Raw genomic sequence first — 17984 nt, forward strand, 5'->3', positions numbered from 1 at the left:
TGAACCAGGCATGGTTCCAAATGCTTTATAAACATTAACCCACTGAGAGGCAGGAAAGTCAGGAGGAAAAGCATGACTTTCGGCACATTAGTCAATCTCTCTGCATGTCAATTCCCACTTGTGAAACAGGGATAAAAGGAGCACCTGCAGTAGACACGGTAATGGGCTCCCAATGATGTCCTTGTTCTAATCCGTGGAACTGTGGTATGTTCCCTGAATGGCAAACAGCACTCTGCAGGTGTGATTAAGTTAAGGACCTTGATGTGAGGATTTTATCCCAGATTATCTGGGTGAGCCCCATGCACCAATCACAAGGGTCCTTATATGAGGGAGGCAACAGAATTGAGTCAGAAAAGTAGAGTCAAGGTTGGTACCAGAGGTCGGAGTGATGGAATAAAGCAAAAAAAGTTGCCGTGAGCATGCAGGTGACTTTTAGAATTTGGGAAAAGGCAGGGAAACAGATTTCACGCCTGCAGCTTCCAGAAGGAATGCTTGGAGCATATTTCACCCCTAGAGCTTCCAGGCAAGGAAGATATTCCACCCCTAAAGCTTCCAGAAGGAGATTTGATTCTAGGACTTGTAACCTCTAGAACTATAAGAAGATAAATTTGTGTTGTTTTAAGTCAAAGAGTTTGTGGTAATTTGTTACAGTGGCAATAGAAAGTGAATACACCCCAACTCAGAAGGCCATTCAGAGGATTGAGTTAAAATACGCAAAGCACTCAGGATAGTGCCTGGCACTGGTTTTATCAGTGTTTGGTGTTTAATCCTCACAATTTCATGAGGCAGATAGGACCACTCTCATTTTCCAGATAGGAAACAAAGAGGGTAAGAAACTTGCTTAAGGTCACACAGCTAATAAGAGGCAGAGCTGGAATTCAAGCTTAGGTCTTCTGGCTCTGGGTCTTAACTGCCTGGGAACTACGCTATTACTGTAATGTGATATTTTCTTATATACCTCTGCATATTTTTTCTTTTCCTTTTCATTAATCCTTTCCCTCTTTCCACTTCTGCACCTTCTTCCATGTCTTCTGTCAGTCTTTAAATGAGCTGGCTACCCCTGTGGACATTGCCAGGTCTGCAGGCATTCTGACAGTAAATGAAGGGTTTGAATTGAGTTTACTGTGATGGTCATACCTATAGAGAGGCCAGGAGGACTTTTTTTTTTTTTCATAACTAAGTCCACCAAATCAATAAAAATGTGCAGCTCATAAAACTTTCTTGAGTTATTGTCCTCATTTTGTTCACTGAGCAGGGTAACAGCAAAAATGAGATGGTTTTAGGGACTTGACAAATCCACTCGTCTTAGGGAAGAGAGCTAGCCCTTGGCAGCTGCTTGCTTAAAGCTGTGCAGGGATCCATCAGTATTGCCAGTGTAAAAAATCTCACTTGGTATCGATGAGTCACAGGTAGCTTTTGTGTAGATTCAGGAGAGCACAAGGAAAGAAAGACCAGGCTGCCATTAACCTGAGCGTGTTAATCTTTTTCTGCCAGCATCACTTTCCTGCTCAATTAAGCCAGATGTATTCTCTAAAGGTCGACAGATGTCAAATTTGCACTAATCCAAGGGCTTAAAGGCATTTACCCTTTAAGTCCCCTGGGATGCTGGTTAGTGTCACTGATGGAGGAAAAGTGACACTGACCTGCCACTGAGACTCTACATTATCTAGATTGAGAAGGCAACTTTTGCTGGAGAAGCCGTGTGTTTAAAAAGAGGAATAGTTAATGTAGGCCTTGAGGCTGTGAGAGGTGGGAATCTGCTTTATCTGCATACAGTTTCGAAAAGCATCTGAAGAAAACTTCCAGGCAGGAGGATGGATCATAGCTGACATTAGTCAGTCAGTCAATCAATGGGCCTACAAGTAATTACTAAACATATGTCATGTGCTTGGCCCAATGCAAGAGTTTGTGATGCCACTGGTATTGACCAACAGGCCTTTTAATACACAAAACTGGAGCTTGCACTTTTTATAAAATTGTTAACATTCTCCAACTTTGTATCAAAATGATTTCAGAAATGTTCACAGAAATATTTTCTAAAGCAACTGTGAACCAACTCACTGATTGGTATCGGAATGTTAATTAAGACATCGGATGCTGATAATGCTGACTTATTTCCATTTCAGATTAGTGCTATTCAATTTAAAGACCGGCTGGTGTGGGTTTAATAATTTATAACCTACCAGCCCGTATCTGTAGAAATATCAAAGTCAAGTGCTTAGAAAAATCCAGCATAGCCTGTTATGAAGAGTGGTATGCTCTGGCTGAAAGATCTTACACTAACCAGGTTTGCCTATTGTACGAACGTGCATTGCATTCTGCAAATATTAGATATCAAGGGTGGGGCAATTCAAAGGAGGAAACCTCCTCATTCTTTTATCTTTTAAGTCTTTATGCCATTACGAAGGGCTTTTCTGACTGTAGCTAACACAATAAATCAAAGCAAGTTCAGAGGTCATTCCCTCTCTTTCTTTTCCTCCTCTTTCTTCCCTCCTTTTTTCTTTCTCCCTTTTCTTTTTTTTAATCTTCATTTCTCTTTTGTACCCATGCAACCATTTTAAAAAAAATCTTTTCATTTTTCTGAGCTTATCTGTGTATTTTTATTTTGAGTGCATATGTATTTAATTTTCTTAAGTGAGATGTTACAAAGTGCGTGCTGTTTCCTTCTTTTCTCACTCAACAGTACATTTTTAAGATGCACCATGTTGTTCTCTCCTCTAGCCCTTCACTTCTCACTGCTGTGTAGTGCTTCCTGGTGTGTTCCCCTCTTATTACCCATCCATACTCCCAGTGAGGAACTCCATCCATTCTCTCCATCTGCATCACTGGAGAGCACCAGTGAACAGCCTCAAATGTGATCCTTTGTAAAGCTCTAGAGGGAATTTCCTGGGATTTATACCCAGGAGCTGAATGTCTGGGTTTTTGACTCTGCATATTCTTTATTTGACCAAGTAGTGCTGGGTTACTTGCCAGATGGCTGTGAAATATACATTCCCAAGCATGAGGGTTCTCTCATCTCCACATCCTTGCCACCACTTGGCATTATCAAGATTCTGATTTTTTCTAGTCAAGCAGTATAAAGAGTCATCCCATTTCATTGCATATTTCTGATGATTAATGAGTCTGAGCGTATCTTCAACTCCTGTTGGTCTTGAAGTTTCCTATTCTATAAATTACTTTTTTAATGTGCTTTTCCCACTGTTCTATTGGCCTTGCCTGCTTTTATGGAGTTCATCTTATGGAATTTCCTTGTATGTTATAGATAGTAGTCTTTTTTTCAGTTTTATATATGCAAATTTTCTCACTCTGTTGTCTTTTAACTTTGAATATAATGCTTTTGTTAAACAATAATCTTTATCATTTTTTGCTTTAAGGTTTTTCTCTTGAATTTTTAATAAGACCTACTCTGCTAAGGTTCAAAAGTAAATTATTCTGTATTTCCTTCTATTAATTTGATGTTTTATTTTAACATAGGTTGTCAATCCATATGAAGTCCACTTATATATCTATGGGTTTAAGTAGGAGTCCAATTTGATTTTTTTCCATTTCATAATCCAGTTTTCCCAACATTATCTCGTAATTCAGTCTAGTCTTCCTTATTTATCTTTGTTGTATGTTAAATTTCCACATACACATCGGTCTGTCTGAGCTATAAGATATGGAAATTTCTAAATTTTCATAGTCTAAATTTCTGTTCTTGTATCTCTATTAAACTGTTTTGTTCATTAATTTCTATGGCTTTGTAATATGTTTCAATATCTGATTAGGAAAATTTTCTTTCTTTCCTCTTCAAAGTTGACTTAGCTATTTATAAACTTTAGAGTACATTTATTGATTTCTTAAGAAAACTCAACTGGGGCTGGGTGTGGTAGCTCCCATCTGTAATCCCAGCACTTTGGAAGGCCAAGGCGGGAGGATTTCTTGAGCTCAGGAGTTCGAGACCAGGATGGGCAACATAGTGAGAGCTCATCTCTACTAAAAATAGAAAAAAAGAATTAGCCAGGTGTGGTGGTGTGTGCCTGCAGTCCTAGCTCCTCTGGAGGCTGAGGCAGGAAAATCACTTGAGCCTGGGAAATTGAAGCTGCAGTGAGCCGTGATCGTGCTGCTGCACTCCAGCTTGGTGACAGAGTGAGACCCTGTCTCAAAAAAAGAAAGAGAGAAAGAAAACTCAACTGGAATTTTTATTGATATTGTATTGAAGTTATAGATTAGTTTGGGGAGAAATGATATCTTCCTAGTAATTTTATTTAGATTTACCAATTTCCCTCTAGGAATAACATTAGGTGTTTGTTAAAATGTTTGCTATGTAATGCTTTTATTGTTGGTCAATTCTAATTTCTAAAATGTCCTGCAATTTTTCATTTCTGGGAAATTGTATTTAGCTTTCAGATTACTCAGTTCTGCTGAGATGTTAGTTCTAGAATTAGAAACCTCAGGAGGTTATATGGTGTGTGGGAGGGAAGAATGCTTTTCAAATTCATTTTCATTTCTTTGTTCCAGTACTGAGTTGAGGGGTGATTTTCTTTTATACTGATATTGAGGCCATTGCCATAGCTCACTCTCTTATACTATATACACGTTTGCCTGTGGACAGATGCTGAATTCTCCAGGATGCAAGATGGGACATTTGGCCCCATCATTTAGTGTCTTTTTTTCTCATGTTCTCAAAATATTTTTCAGGAGGTTAGCAGGGTGTAGATGGATTAAGGGAACAGGCAGAGTAAATCTCAGCAGTAGAGTAAATAGAGTAAATTCTCTATTTTTGAAACATTGATTCTCTGTAGCAGGAAGGTTTGCTTTGTTTATTATTAAAGACATTAGCCAACCAGCATAGAAAATATTGAGTCACAGATTTGCCTGCAATTGCACTCTCCCTTACCTCCTTTCACCCTTGATAAGGTGGTCTTTCTCTGCTCTGTTCAAAGCCAGTCTCTCAACTGTACTTTTGAGCATGCACCCCCCTTTTCTCCTGGGTATTCTTTCACCAATCTTTCAAATTCTTCTTTTTAAAAAATCCTTTCCAGGATCTATACTTGCCTTGAATTTTTACAATATAATAAAGACAAAACAACCTTTTCCCCTTTCAATTGTTTGTTTCCCTGTCCCCTTCCATTCTCAGCATGGGTCTTTTATAGGAACGTTTATAATCATGGCCTTCACTTTCATTTGGTCTGATGACTCCACTGAAATGTGTAACATAGGACACCCACAGCCCACTTCATAAGTGTAGTGAAACTTTTCAGATGTTACTTTTCAGATGTTATTTGTCCTCTCTGCACCTTTTATGACTTTCTTTTGGAAACCTTTTTCCTCCTTGGCTTCTCACTCACCATGTTCTTTTTTCCTCCCCTATCTTTGGATCATTTCCTCTTGGTTACCTGCACTAGATTTTTTTTTTCTTTTCTTAAATCTTGATGCTACCCAGGTCCTTGTCTACTTCTGTCTTATCCTGCATGCTTTTCCTGAATCACTCAACTAATTTTAGTTTCAACAATTGCTTGTATATGATGACCGTGTACCTCTCCCTGAGCTCCAGAAGTGTAAGTCACATTGCTCCCTGGGCTGTGCATGTTCCAAACTGAACTCATGGCACTCTCTGACACCTATTCTCCTTCTTGTGCTCTGTAAGCAACATCACTCATCCCCACTGCAGACCCCTGGAAGTCACATGACATGGTTTTTTCTTCACTGCTCTCAAATCTCCCACCACCTCCATAGTCCTAGTTCAATCCCTAATCATCTTGCTCCATGCTCACTGCCATGGTCTTCCAATGAGGCTCCCAGTTCTCCTCTTCACCCTCTAAACTGAGGCCAAAATGATCTTAGACACAAATAACAGCCATGTTTCTACTGTGTTTAGAACTGCAGGGGTTTGAACTCATTGTCTTCCATGGGATGAAAATCTAGACAACAGAGTCGGGCAATAGGTTTCTGTAATCTGGTCTTCCCACTTTTCTAGCCAAATGAAACTGCTGAGGCCGGGCGCGGTGGCTCACGCTTGTAATCCCAGCACTTTGGGAGGCCGAGGCGGGTGGATCACAAGGTCAAGAGATCGAGACCATCCTGGTCAACATGGTGAAACCCCGTCTCTACTAAAAATACAAAAAATTAGCTGGGCATCGTGGCGCATGCCTGTAATCCCAGCTACTCAGGAGGCTGAGGCAGGAGAATTGCCTGAACCCAGGAAGCGGAGGTTGCGGTGAGCCGAGGTCGCACCATTGCACTCCAGCCTGGGTAACAAGAGCGAAACTCCGTCTCAAAAAAAAAAAAAAAAAAAAAAGAAACTGCTGGTTTCCTGGGCAAACTAGTCTCCTCCCAGGTTCTGAGCCTTGGCTTACTTTGCTGCCTGAGCCTGGAGTACATTCCCATCAGCCTGGCATGGTCCCACTGATTCCTAAGACAGTGCTCAAGGGTCGCTTCTCTATAAATGCTTTCTTGACTATTCTCCCTCTTACCCCCACCTTCACATTAAAAAAAATTTTTTTTGTGCCTATATAGATTGATCTGAGTGACATTTTAAATATTTACAATATTGTCTATTTCTTTTCCTGTATTAGACTACTGAGCTACTTAAAGTGAAAACTAAGTTGATTTGGTTTTTGTGTTTCTACCACCTGGCACAAGACCTGACACAGACATTAACAGATGTTTTAGGGCGTAAATGAAAAAGTGGGTGGGATCCAGACAGACTGTGAAGTTCAACAATTTTAACATAATTTTAGTAGCATGACCTTTCTTAGTAGAATCTTAACTTTCTGAATTCTCTCTCCAAGTGGGGTAAAATAAGGGATAAAATATTTGGTACATCCGTATGCTAAAAAATTTTATTATTTATCTGAAATCCAAATTTTATGGAGCATCTGGTATTTTTATTTGATAAACATAGCAATCACACCCACCAGTGTAACCAACTTAATATGAGATTTAAGTTGGTTACACTGGTGGGTGTGCCTGAGAGTATTTGCTGTGCTTAGTTCAATGAATAATTCTTCAATTCTCTTTCAACTGTGAAAACAAAAAGCACAGAGTCTGATGAAATGTTAGAATCAAGGAAACAGAATTCTGCTGAGCAGCCAGAAAATGAGATTATGATATTGATACCCATTGTGGATATTGTAAAGAATAGACTTCACCGCTTCTTTTGCTCACTATTGCCTTTCTCTGATGGTTTTTTTGCCTCCCCTTAGCTTGTGACCCATCCTGTGAGAGCTGTGGCCCCAGTAGCCCCAGGTGTCTTACCTGCACTAAGACTGTCCTGCATGATGGGAAATGCATGTCTGAATGCCCTGGCGGGTACTATGCTGATGCTACTGGCAGGTGCAAAGGTAAGAGATTTGTCACCATCATCATCATCAAAAAGTATTGAGTACGTGTTTGACTATACTTGGTGTGGTGCTATATGCTGCTCATTGGGGAGCTTAAGTGTATGATGGGAAAGCATTACTTTAAAAGGGATAGCTTTCTCATTATGGAGCCAACGTATATTTGGTATGGGAGTGGGAGATATGGGTGGATGCTGGGGGACTAGAGTGCTTTCATGAAGGACTTATGCATATATATGTTTTTTGCGATGGAGTTTTTCTCTTGTTGCCCAGGCTAGAGTGCAGTGGCGTGATACCGGCTCACTGCAACCTCGGCCCCCCAAGTTCAAGTGATTCTCCTGCCTCAGCCTCCTATGTAACTGAGATTACAGGCATGAACTACCACGCCAGGCTAATTTTGTATTTTTAGTAGAGATGAGGTTTCTCCATGTTGGTGAAGCTGGTCTTGAACTCCTGACCTCAGGTGATCTGCCCGCCTCGCCCTCCCACAGTGCTAGGATTACAGGCATGAGCCATCATGCCTAGCCTAGGACTTATGAATATTAATCATCATTAGAGTTTATTTGGTCCTTTTGAAATGCCAAAGTCATCTTTAACATACAGCCCTTGTTTACTTGTAAACCATCACTAACTTAAGTTGCAGAAGTAACAGAATCATTTCTTATATGACATGTATGCTGCAGGTCATATATTGGCAACGACAACACACCACAAAAATAAAATTAAAAAGTTAAACCAAGTTTGATAGCTAGTAAAGCTAAAGTCTCTATCCATTGAAAACTTGTTTTTGTGTGCTACTTATATATTGTTTCTTTCAGACTTATACAACCTAAACTGTGAAACGTTCCCATTTGAGACTTAATAAATTTCTACCTTCTGTATGCCTGACTTGTGCTTTTCTCACAGGTAACTCTGAGAACTTCTTGTTGCCTGGACATCTTGATCGCCCCTCCTTTCTGAAGCATTCGCCCACGTCCTCACGCCTACCTGCTGTCTGTTAGTGCAGGGTGTTTAGACCTATCCCAACCCCTCTCCTTAGCAGCCTCCCCTTTGTCTGCAAACCTCTTTCCTCACCCAGTGTTTACCCCCTTTCCTCTGTGTCCTGCTCCCAAGTTCTCATCCCATGTCTACTCCCCCACCCCCAGCTCCTGACCATGGTCCTATAGATCCTTCTTCCCATCTCTCACCCCTGACCCCAGCTCTGCTAGAGGCTCAGCCAGCCCATGCCATCAACACCTGCCCTTAGAGTCAGAGATATCTCTGTTAACACCAGGGCCAAAGCAGGGAACATGTGTTCCTGACATTGTCATATGTTATGGTCAGAGTCATTACTGTAATTATTACTTAAAATCCTAGAATGTCAAAGCTGGAAGTGTCTTAAATGATCATTTAGTCCAACCTTTCACTGTGCTCATGCCAAGAAAACTAGGCAAGGATAGACCCAGGCTTGACTGAGGGCATTGATGAATTCCTGGAGAAACTAGTCAAAATGCCAGTTCTTCCAACACTCTAACCCATGGCCTTTCCACTCTAATCCCTTTAGGCAGTGTGGGGTTTAGGTCCAGAAAGACCTAGGGCTAAATCCCAGCCCTGCTACAAATAAAGAGTGTAATCTTGGGTAAATTTTTTAACTTCAAAGAACTCAGTCTCCTCATCTATAAAATGTAGTTAATAATGCCTACCTCATAATATTGTTAGGAAAATTAAAAGTGACAAAATGTAGAAAGTGCTTAAAACAAACACAAATGAAGGGTAGCTAATAAGCAATAGGTAGAGCATGGCTAAATGATGGATAAAGGGCTATGTGGGCAGTTCTGACAGTGTAACCACCTCCTAACGTGTTTTCCCCTTGGTTTGGTGTGACATCTGCAGGGAACCAAGAGCTCCAGCGTTGCGAAGCCCAGCCAGGAAGTGGGCTCTTTATTCACCCCTGTCCCACAATGGTCTCCTTCTTACTCTCTTCCTCAGTTTGTCATAACTCGTGTGCCAGCTGCTCTGGGCCCAGAGCCTCTGACTGTACAGCCTGCAGCCCCCCAAAGGCTCTGCGTCAAGGCCACTGTCTGCCCCGCTGTGAAGAGGGCTTCTACTCTGACCACAGGGTCTGCAAAGGTATTGCCGGTGTCACTGTCATTCTTGAGAGATTATCCTACAAGAACATAGATTTCGTTTTTTTCAATAATATGACTTTCCAGTGTAACTTTTCTTCTAGTGTCATGGCTATGCATACATTGTACGCATTTTTCATTACAATAGTTTTGTGAAGAATTAATCTGAAAAAATTTCATTTGAAAATTTGTGAAGACACTCAAAAGATGATGATTTTTTTCCTGGATGTCCTTAGGGGAATGTTATTTTCTTTACTGTCCGTTAAAACAAAATAGAACTCTTATTTCCTCCTTTCTCTACTCTCCTACATTTGCTAATGTTTTTCTTAGACTTCATTTTGTTTTTCCCTGAAGAATTTCTTTTTGGTAATGATACTGCTGAGCAAAGTGAGAGTCACTAGTGATGCCTCTGGGATGAGTGAAATGGAAGAATCTTAAATAGCTGTTTGCCAAAAAGGCTCTGAGTTCCTTGGGAGGGCAACATCATTTAAGCATTTTGAAACTAGAACATTGGGAGCAAACACTTTAATTAAGTGAAATCAATATAAATTTATTCGTATATCAGAATTAAGTGAAATCAATGTTTATTTATTTGTACATTGGCACCTTAAAACAGAGTTTGAAAGTAGTTACAAGAAGAACGTATTTAAAACAGGAAAGCTGCAACAACTATTTTTGGAAAAGAAAATTTAGAGAATCTTAAGGAACAGCAGAGTTAATTGTATTTAATTGTGGGTACCAGAGAGTTTGACTGCCTTATTTGGCTTTGCTTTTCACCAGTAGCCAGGGCAAGCAAAATATTGTGATGGGTTATGAAACATTCATTGCTGCTCAAAGGGGGCCTCTTTCTTGTCTAGAAAAGCAGCCTTTCCCCAGATAAGTTCTAAGAGGAATTTGTTGCCTGGACCCCTATATAATGGGTGATGGATGACTCATGGGTAAAAACACAACCACCATTTTTGTAAAAGATACAGTAATGGCCTCCATATGAATGGTTCTAAAAATCTACAATAAAAACCAAGGGCATAATGTTAAATCATTTAGCGAATGTGTTTCTCTGGAGAACCAAGCCAAAATTGTCAGTTTTGTTGTTGTTGTTGTTGTTGTTGTTTTCTGGCCCAACAGCTCTTATGAGACTTGGGAGATGTGACTGGTGTACACACCCCTCACTGTTCCTTTCACAAACATTATCACTCTGCTTTGTATAGAACACTAGAAAAATAGCATGCTGAAAGGCTGCATTTGGTGAGCTTTTATAAGTGGGTTTGATTTAATGAGAGGTTTGCAACATATATTTGATCTTTGGATTATTTTCTGCATTTTATTCCCATTTGCAGCCTGTCACTCCTCCTGCCTGGCTTGTGTGGGTCCCGCGCCCTCTCACTGTACTGGGTGTAAGAATCCAGAGGAAGGACTGCAAGTGGAGCAGCTGTCTGAGATGGGCATCCCCTCTGGCGAGTGTCTAGCCCAGTGTAGAGCCCATTTTTACTTGGAGAGCACTGGGCTATGTGAAGGTATGCATGATTTGAGAAAGTGTTAGGTAGCCTCTTGAGAGATCCTGCGAGGTGGGACCAAAGCCAGGAAGACCCATGTTTCATGTTTCAGAATGGTTCCAAGATGCTTATGAATAAAGCATGAGACCAATGTGCAAAAGAGTAGCCCCCAACAATAGCCTCCCACCCTTTGTGAGCCGTAGATGAGTTTAAAGAGCTAATCCCTTCCACTCCACCCTTTCCAAAGTTCCATTCTCAAAAGCTCCACGCAGAAATTCTTTCAGGGAGTACTAAGTGTAGTTACAAAAGACTCAGAGCTCATCGTAGAATTTCATTTATTATTTCTTCTAATTTGCTACTCAGAATATGAATTGGTTCCTTGAGGGCAAAATCTGGACTTCTGTCAAAATTTAGAAGTGATCTCTGCTGTTTGCCTTGGCATATCATCTACAGAGAATTGATGACATCCTGAATAATTTGACTCAATAGCCAGGCCACCTATGAGTGACTTAGGTAATGAAAGGGAAGGGTATGGTTTCCTTTCTCTTCCCACGAGTAGCTGCCTTGCTGTTGGGTGAATCATTTGACTCTAAAGCTACCTGAAAAAAAATCATTAATCTGTATGTTTCATTGTAAAGATATGTTCATTAAAAAAATTTTATAATCTACCCACCACCTAAACCCAATTGCTTTTTCCATTTTTTTTATGATATCTGAGTCTTTTTTCATAATCATAGCTTTGCTTGTGTATCTTTGCAACATAACAGTAAGCATGCTGCAAATTCAATTTTGTATCCTACAAGTCTACTCATTAAAGTGGACTCCATTTCAGTGTACCCTCCCAGGAAAATGCTGCGGTTCAAGATTAGATTAAAAGATTTCAGACAGAATGCATCATATGGCCCCGTAGGAAGGATGCAGATTTGGAGTGCAGAGACCCAGGGCCAGACACTTAACCTCTCTGAGTGTTTCATTCACAGCATTAGAATAGGCTGACTTTTTGACAGGCTCAAAGACGATTAGGAGTGTCCAACTAGTTGGTAAATTATAAAGCTCTCCTGCTCCATGGGTGCGAACCTCCATCAGTACACTCAGGTGTTCAGGAACATGATGGGGAATCCCCTGCTCCCTGGGAGGCTCCAGACTCTAGGGGATTTTCATGGTGCCCAGAAATTGAGGGCAAGGTCACTACTCTCCAGACATCCTGGTTTCCACCCATGCATGCATTGCCCAACCTCTCTCTGGCCATTCAAACTCCTGTGGCTCTGTTTTTATAACCACTTGTGGAATATGGACATCTTTGTTGCTGCTGAGTCCCAGTGCCGTCCCAAGGGACACGCCACACACCCTTCCCCTGTGGTCTGGTTACTTCCAGGTGCCAAAGTGTAGGGTGATGTGGCTCTTTCCTTAAGGACCCCACAGACTCCGTGAAAGGGGAGGTGCTGGGGAGTAAGGGGCGGGTAAAAGCGTTTTTCTCCTTTTTAATTGCTTCTCAGTTCTCCTCAGTGGGTTTAGATTTACCAGACAAGCTTTCTCCAGCCACTTCTGCTTTCTGGCAAAACCCATATCCCCTAAAGAAAATAATTATAGTGCCTATCCCTGTTTGATGTGAGGAAAGTACAAGGAGAAGATAGAAAGAGAAAGCACAACTTCTCTCTCCCTCCCTCCCTCCTTCTCTCTCTCTCTGTCTCTTTGGCTCACATTGTTACAAAGTGATTTTTGATTTGTTGGAATCTGTGAAACTAGTCTGCATAGTTTTACACAGCCTTGAACTGTGAACCCTGAGGTTGTTAGTGGAAACCACAGAGGAATTAGACCTCCAGGAACACTGGTGTTTCCAAGAATTCAGGGAGATGCTAAATGAGACACTTGGCTTTTGTGGTACATAGGTTGAAAATAGAGAAACTAGAAAAGCCCACAGGAAATTCATCACTGTAGCCTAATGATTTTGGTTTTCCCCTTGCTACAATAATCCCATGAAAAATCAAAATGACCTCTTCCTAGACCACTCAGCACAGTTAGGTGCTTCTTACAATTTTGAGCACCACATTAAACATTCAAAAATGGGGACTGTGATATGGGTTCCAAAATAGTTAAAATTGTTAAGAAATAAAAATTAAGAGTGGCCAGCGTTTTTTAGCCCAGAGAATAATATGACCATTTATTCGATACCCACCATGAGCCAGGCACTGTGAGAAATGGCTTCCTGGTTTTGCTCAGTTAGTCTCAATGCCAACCTCATGGGGTCAGTGGGACAACTATTGTGCAGGAGTGGAAACTGAGGCTTGAGGAAGTTGAGGTTGTAATGTGCTCAAAGTCATGTAGGCAGCACAGAATACAATCCAGTGCGAACCTAAGTCCTGTATCCAGTATCTGTGCTATAAACCGTCACACTACTGTATTCAAGAGCTGAAGAGTTCATATGACCACCTGTTCAAGGTGGTATATAGCTCCTAGAATCCTTTCCATGCAGGGAGAGAAGCACAGCATACTAATGCTTCAGGATTAGAGCATCTTAAATTTAAGAAAACAACTTTGACAAAGGGGAGGTTTCTGGGAAGCTCTTTGTACAGGCACCTATAAAAAGATTAGAATCTAATCCTGCTAGAATGCTTTAATTGTGGTCCCATGTGAAAGGACTGAATTGACCTCTTGAGTGCCTTGTAGCCCTGTGACTTTATGCTTGTTAACGTAATATTATTAGATATCAAACATGTAGCTGTCTCCTCCCATTTATTAGCAAATCCCTGTGCAATCCCCACTAGGTAGGTTGTTGTACTCAATTTACAAGCGATGAGAATGTGGCAGAAAGAGGTTAATTGAGTTGCCTAAGATTCCACTGGGAAACTGAGCACAACTACCAATTGTTTCTAACCTTACCTGAGTGTTTTGTGTGCTGATTGATGTATTTCCTGTCATTCATCCTGTATCTCTGGAAACCTTTCTGCCTTCTCATAATCTGTTCCATTTTCAATTCCGCTGAAGTGTTGTCTGTGAATCAGGCCTGGGAGTCCTATGAGATTGCATTGGGCTCTTCTTCCCACATCTTCCCAGAAATATCCTTGCCTCTCTGCAGAATATTAAAAAGATTGGATGGGTATGTGTGTGTGTGTGTGAACATGTGTGTGTGAGAGTGTGTGCACACATCCACACTATTGAGAGTTTCTTTTATAGCACCTTTAGTTTCAAATATTTTCTATCAGGAAGAGAAAAACAACTGTTTTTCTAGAACTCTTCCTCTTCCTTTTTTGAGACTACAGCACAGAGTGATTAGAATATTACTGCAGCTAATAAAAGTGAGAGGCAGATTCATTATAGGAAGACGCAATTTACTTATACACTGAAGTGGTGTCAGAAATTATCATAAAAGATTTTACTTTGAGCCACACAACAAACCCTAGCGCAGGTTGAAAAAACAATACTAAAGTTATTTGACTAAAATCTGAGTCTGTGATGAGAGGACAAAAAAACTTTAAATGAACAAACAGTGATCAAAGAGAACACTACTTTTTGGAAGCCAAAGGACAGCGTCTTTATTCATTCCTTCCTCAAATATTTATTGAGTGTCTCCTGGGTGCCAGCCATTTCTGGGCACTGTGAATATACCAGTGAATAGGTCCAATGAAAATTCCTTTTCTCATGGAACTTATATTTTAGTGAGAGAAACAGATAATAAATAAATAATGAATGAATGAATAACAGCAGCAGCAGTAAGACCCATGGATGCTAGTGTGTGCCCAGAAGCTCCCAGCAAGGTAATGGAGGAGACAGGAATGGGCTGATGTGGCTCGAAAGCAGAAGAGCTCTGGAAAGACGGGGAGGGCCACTTGCATGCTTTTGTCCTATGCTTTGGCTCATTAAAAAAAAAAATGAACTGGGTGCTTCACAAGGCAGAACTCTGACTTCATGTTTCTTTTGCACAGAGCCTCTTCCAAAGTGTAGCTAAAATTGCTGGCACAAAAGAGGGTTTGTTGCTAATTGTAAAAGATTGGAGATATTTTCAATAATCAGTCTGAATTCTGCACATTTATTAAATATTTCCATTGAAAATTAGCTAAAAGAAGAATTGTAGCAATTGTAGTAATTTCATCAAGTTGATCTCACCTGATCTAGCACTGATGGATTCAAGTGACTTAATTAAAAAAAGCAAACCCAACCCAAAAAATACACGTCAGCCCCTTGCACAAAAAACTAAACAAATTACAAACAAATTAACAAAAACCTGTATCCTCCAGACCAACATGAGAAAAGCATTTTTACTTTTTTATCAGTCTTCCCTCACTGGTTCCCATGCCTCTGTGAGTGTGAATCTAGATGAGTTCTGCAGGGTGAGGGGTTGCTCTGCTGCACGACCCCAAAGGTGCTATTCTCATAGCAACCTTTGTGCCTGGCTCCTCCTGGAGTCACTAGTGACAACCAATGTGGCAGTACATGGCAGCCCAGGGATGGAGAGACAGAGCAAAGGACATAGAGCTCTATGTCTCTTGGAGGCCTTTGCTACTGATGTTCCTTGGATCTAAATTGCTCAGCTCAGTCTCTAATTCTCCTTCCACTGTGGTTGAATGATTTTTTTTTCCTTTTAAAAGGTTCAATTCTTTTGAAGAATTAACTTTTATTTGAGGACTCTCTGGAACAGAATTTCTCATGGGACTTTCCTGGGAATCTTGTTAAAATGTAGATTGAAATTCAGTAGGGCAGGGGTCAGGTCCGAGTTGCTGCGTTTATAACATGCTCCGCGGTGAGGCTGATGCTGTTGATCTGTGGACCACAGTTTGGAGAAGCAAAGCTTCTAATCAAAGAAGAAGTAGCATATCACTGATATGCTTCTCTCTCTTAAACAGTTAGTAAAACATCCCTGTTTTTGTTTTTTCCTTACTGCATGTATTATACATATTATAGGAACTTAAAAATATATAAATAAGGGAAAAAAGAGAAATAATACCTATTACTAGATCAAATACAAATTCAGGATTTAGCAAGTTTTAAAAAATGAATAATTTTTATAATATAGGTATATCCCTAATATTGTGTAAGATATTCTAAAATATTATTTATCACTTAACGGATATTTAAATTTAACTGAGTGTCTTGTGTTTATCTAGTAACACTACCCGTAACCCTTTCATTTTGAGATTACTACTTTTAATCTTATAGCATAAATTCTTACAGTTGTTTATGTAACACATGCATGCGCGCACACACGTATGTACGTATCCCTTTATAGTTTAGAATGTCGTTACAGCAATTAATTTTGTTGAAAATCTTGAGAGCTTTCACATATCTACTCCTGCTTTATAGATGGAAAAAGTTATACTTAGAAGGAACCATGTAAAGAATGATTTAGCACTGAGGGATCCTGGGTTCTACTATAGGACATATTTGCCCAGCACTTCTTTTCTTTCTTTCTTTCTTTCTTTTTTTTTTTTTTTTTTTTTTTTTTTTTTTTTTTTTTTTGGTATGTGTGCTACACTAGAGCTTTACAATTTAATTTCAGGTCAGGCCATCCAGTTAATAATGCAGCTGAGTTGCCGTTAAACAATTTGGCAGTGGTGACTGCGACTGGATATTAACATGGTCAGGATGATTAGATTAGCCATGTAATTGCCCCAATTCTGTGGCAAATTAATAATGGAGACTTTCAGTTTTCACGCAATTCAGCATGATTCAAGATGATATAATTTTGAAGAAATTACACGTTTTTATTTTTAAAATGAACTCTACAACAATAATGAGTGTTACTTACACATTGTCTAATTTATTATCTCAGAAAAAACACAGTGTTTCAAAACAAAATACGGAGATAATAAACATCCCAGCAGTCCCATCCCTGCCTTTTCATTGTACTTAGATTGGTGATGGAGCTTTGGTCAGGGATTTGTCAGGGGAATTTCTGCAACTAAATGTTTCCAGTCTCCTAGGGCTGGGTCTTATTGTACAGAGCAAGATTGCACAAAATTGCTACAGATTTAGTATCGTTTTTTTTTTTTTTTAATTCACCAGTATTTTGGTCAATTAATTAACTTGGTTTAGGTGAATGGGAAGAAGTAAAGCATGCTGTGTGTATTTTGATCATTTAGTTGTTGCTAAGACTCACCAAAGGCCTCAAGGCAAAGAGTTTTAATTAAAGAAATATGTGGGCAGGAATCTGCCTGCACAGCTTAAGAGTATGTTACCATTTATGAAGTTGGAATTCCCTAACATTAATTGGATCAAGCATATGGAATCTATATTAAGCAATGCCCTTTAAAGTAGTCCCTAGAGTGCTGACATGCGCTATACAAATAGGTGCCTTCTGGTAACGTTCAGTCTTCTTCACTTTCCCCTTCTTGCTTTTACAGCATGGGTGTGCCAGGCTTTGGGGATAGGAAGATGAAAAAGCTATGAAACATGCCTGAAGGAAACCATGATCAAGTAGGAGAGACTGATGTCTAAGCAAGTAATTAAAAGAGGATGACACATGCCAAAATAGCAGTATTCACAAGGGACAGAAATAGCACAAAGGAGATGGCTCTGTCTAGGAGAGAAGGTAATGAGGAAAGATTTGTAGAGGGAAAACTTTCCATTATTAAGCCTTTGAAAGATTAATGGGAGTTCACCAGGCAAAGAAGGTGAGAAAGGCTATTCTAGGCCAAGGAAACAGTAAGTGCAAAGGTGTATTTGGAGAAGTGCAATGTGTTCGGTATTCTTGTAGTATAAAGTCCAAAGAGGAGAATTGTTCAGAATGACGTTGGAGATGTGGTGTGTGTGTGTGGGACATTACACAAAGTGCTTCATGTTCTGTGCTAAGGAGTTTAGCGTTCACACTGTTGGTACTGGTAAACTACTAAAAGATTGTAATAAGGAAATAATTTGGTCAATTCATATTTTATAAATATCTATCTGGTGGATGTGTGGCAGACAAATAGGTAGAAACAGGGTAGGGTTGGTTAGGAAGCACTGTACTAACCCAAGTCAGGAATGATGTTGAAGGTCTGTACTAAGGGGCCGTGGGAAGGTGGGATAGATTTGACAGAGATTTAGGAAGTAAAATCAACACAGCTTAAATGGTTGTGGTGAGGGAAAAG

At 40.1% G+C, this 17984-nt stretch overlaps 1 protein-coding gene across 2 annotated transcripts in view; it reads left to right on the forward strand.

The window, feature by feature from the left end:
• The window catches only part of FRAS1 (Fraser extracellular matrix complex subunit 1), a 460089-nt gene that overhangs the window by 220963 nt on the left and 221142 nt on the right, over positions 1 to 17984 (forward strand). For both annotated transcript variants that reach the window (XM_017540037.2, XM_037742541.1), the window contains exons 16-18: positions 7188 to 7325; positions 9291 to 9431; positions 10765 to 10941. In XM_017540037.2, the coding sequence (XP_017395526.1) occupies positions 7188 to 7325; positions 9291 to 9431; positions 10765 to 10941 (456 nt within the window). The remainder of the gene's footprint in view (positions 1 to 7187; positions 7326 to 9290; positions 9432 to 10764; positions 10942 to 17984) is intronic.

This window comes from Cebus imitator, unplaced genomic scaffold (assembly GCF_001604975.1).
Source record: "Cebus imitator isolate Cc_AM_T3 unplaced genomic scaffold, Cebus_imitator-1.0 Scaffold123, whole genome shotgun sequence".
NCBI classification, from domain to species: domain Eukaryota; kingdom Metazoa; phylum Chordata; class Mammalia; order Primates; family Cebidae; genus Cebus; species Cebus imitator.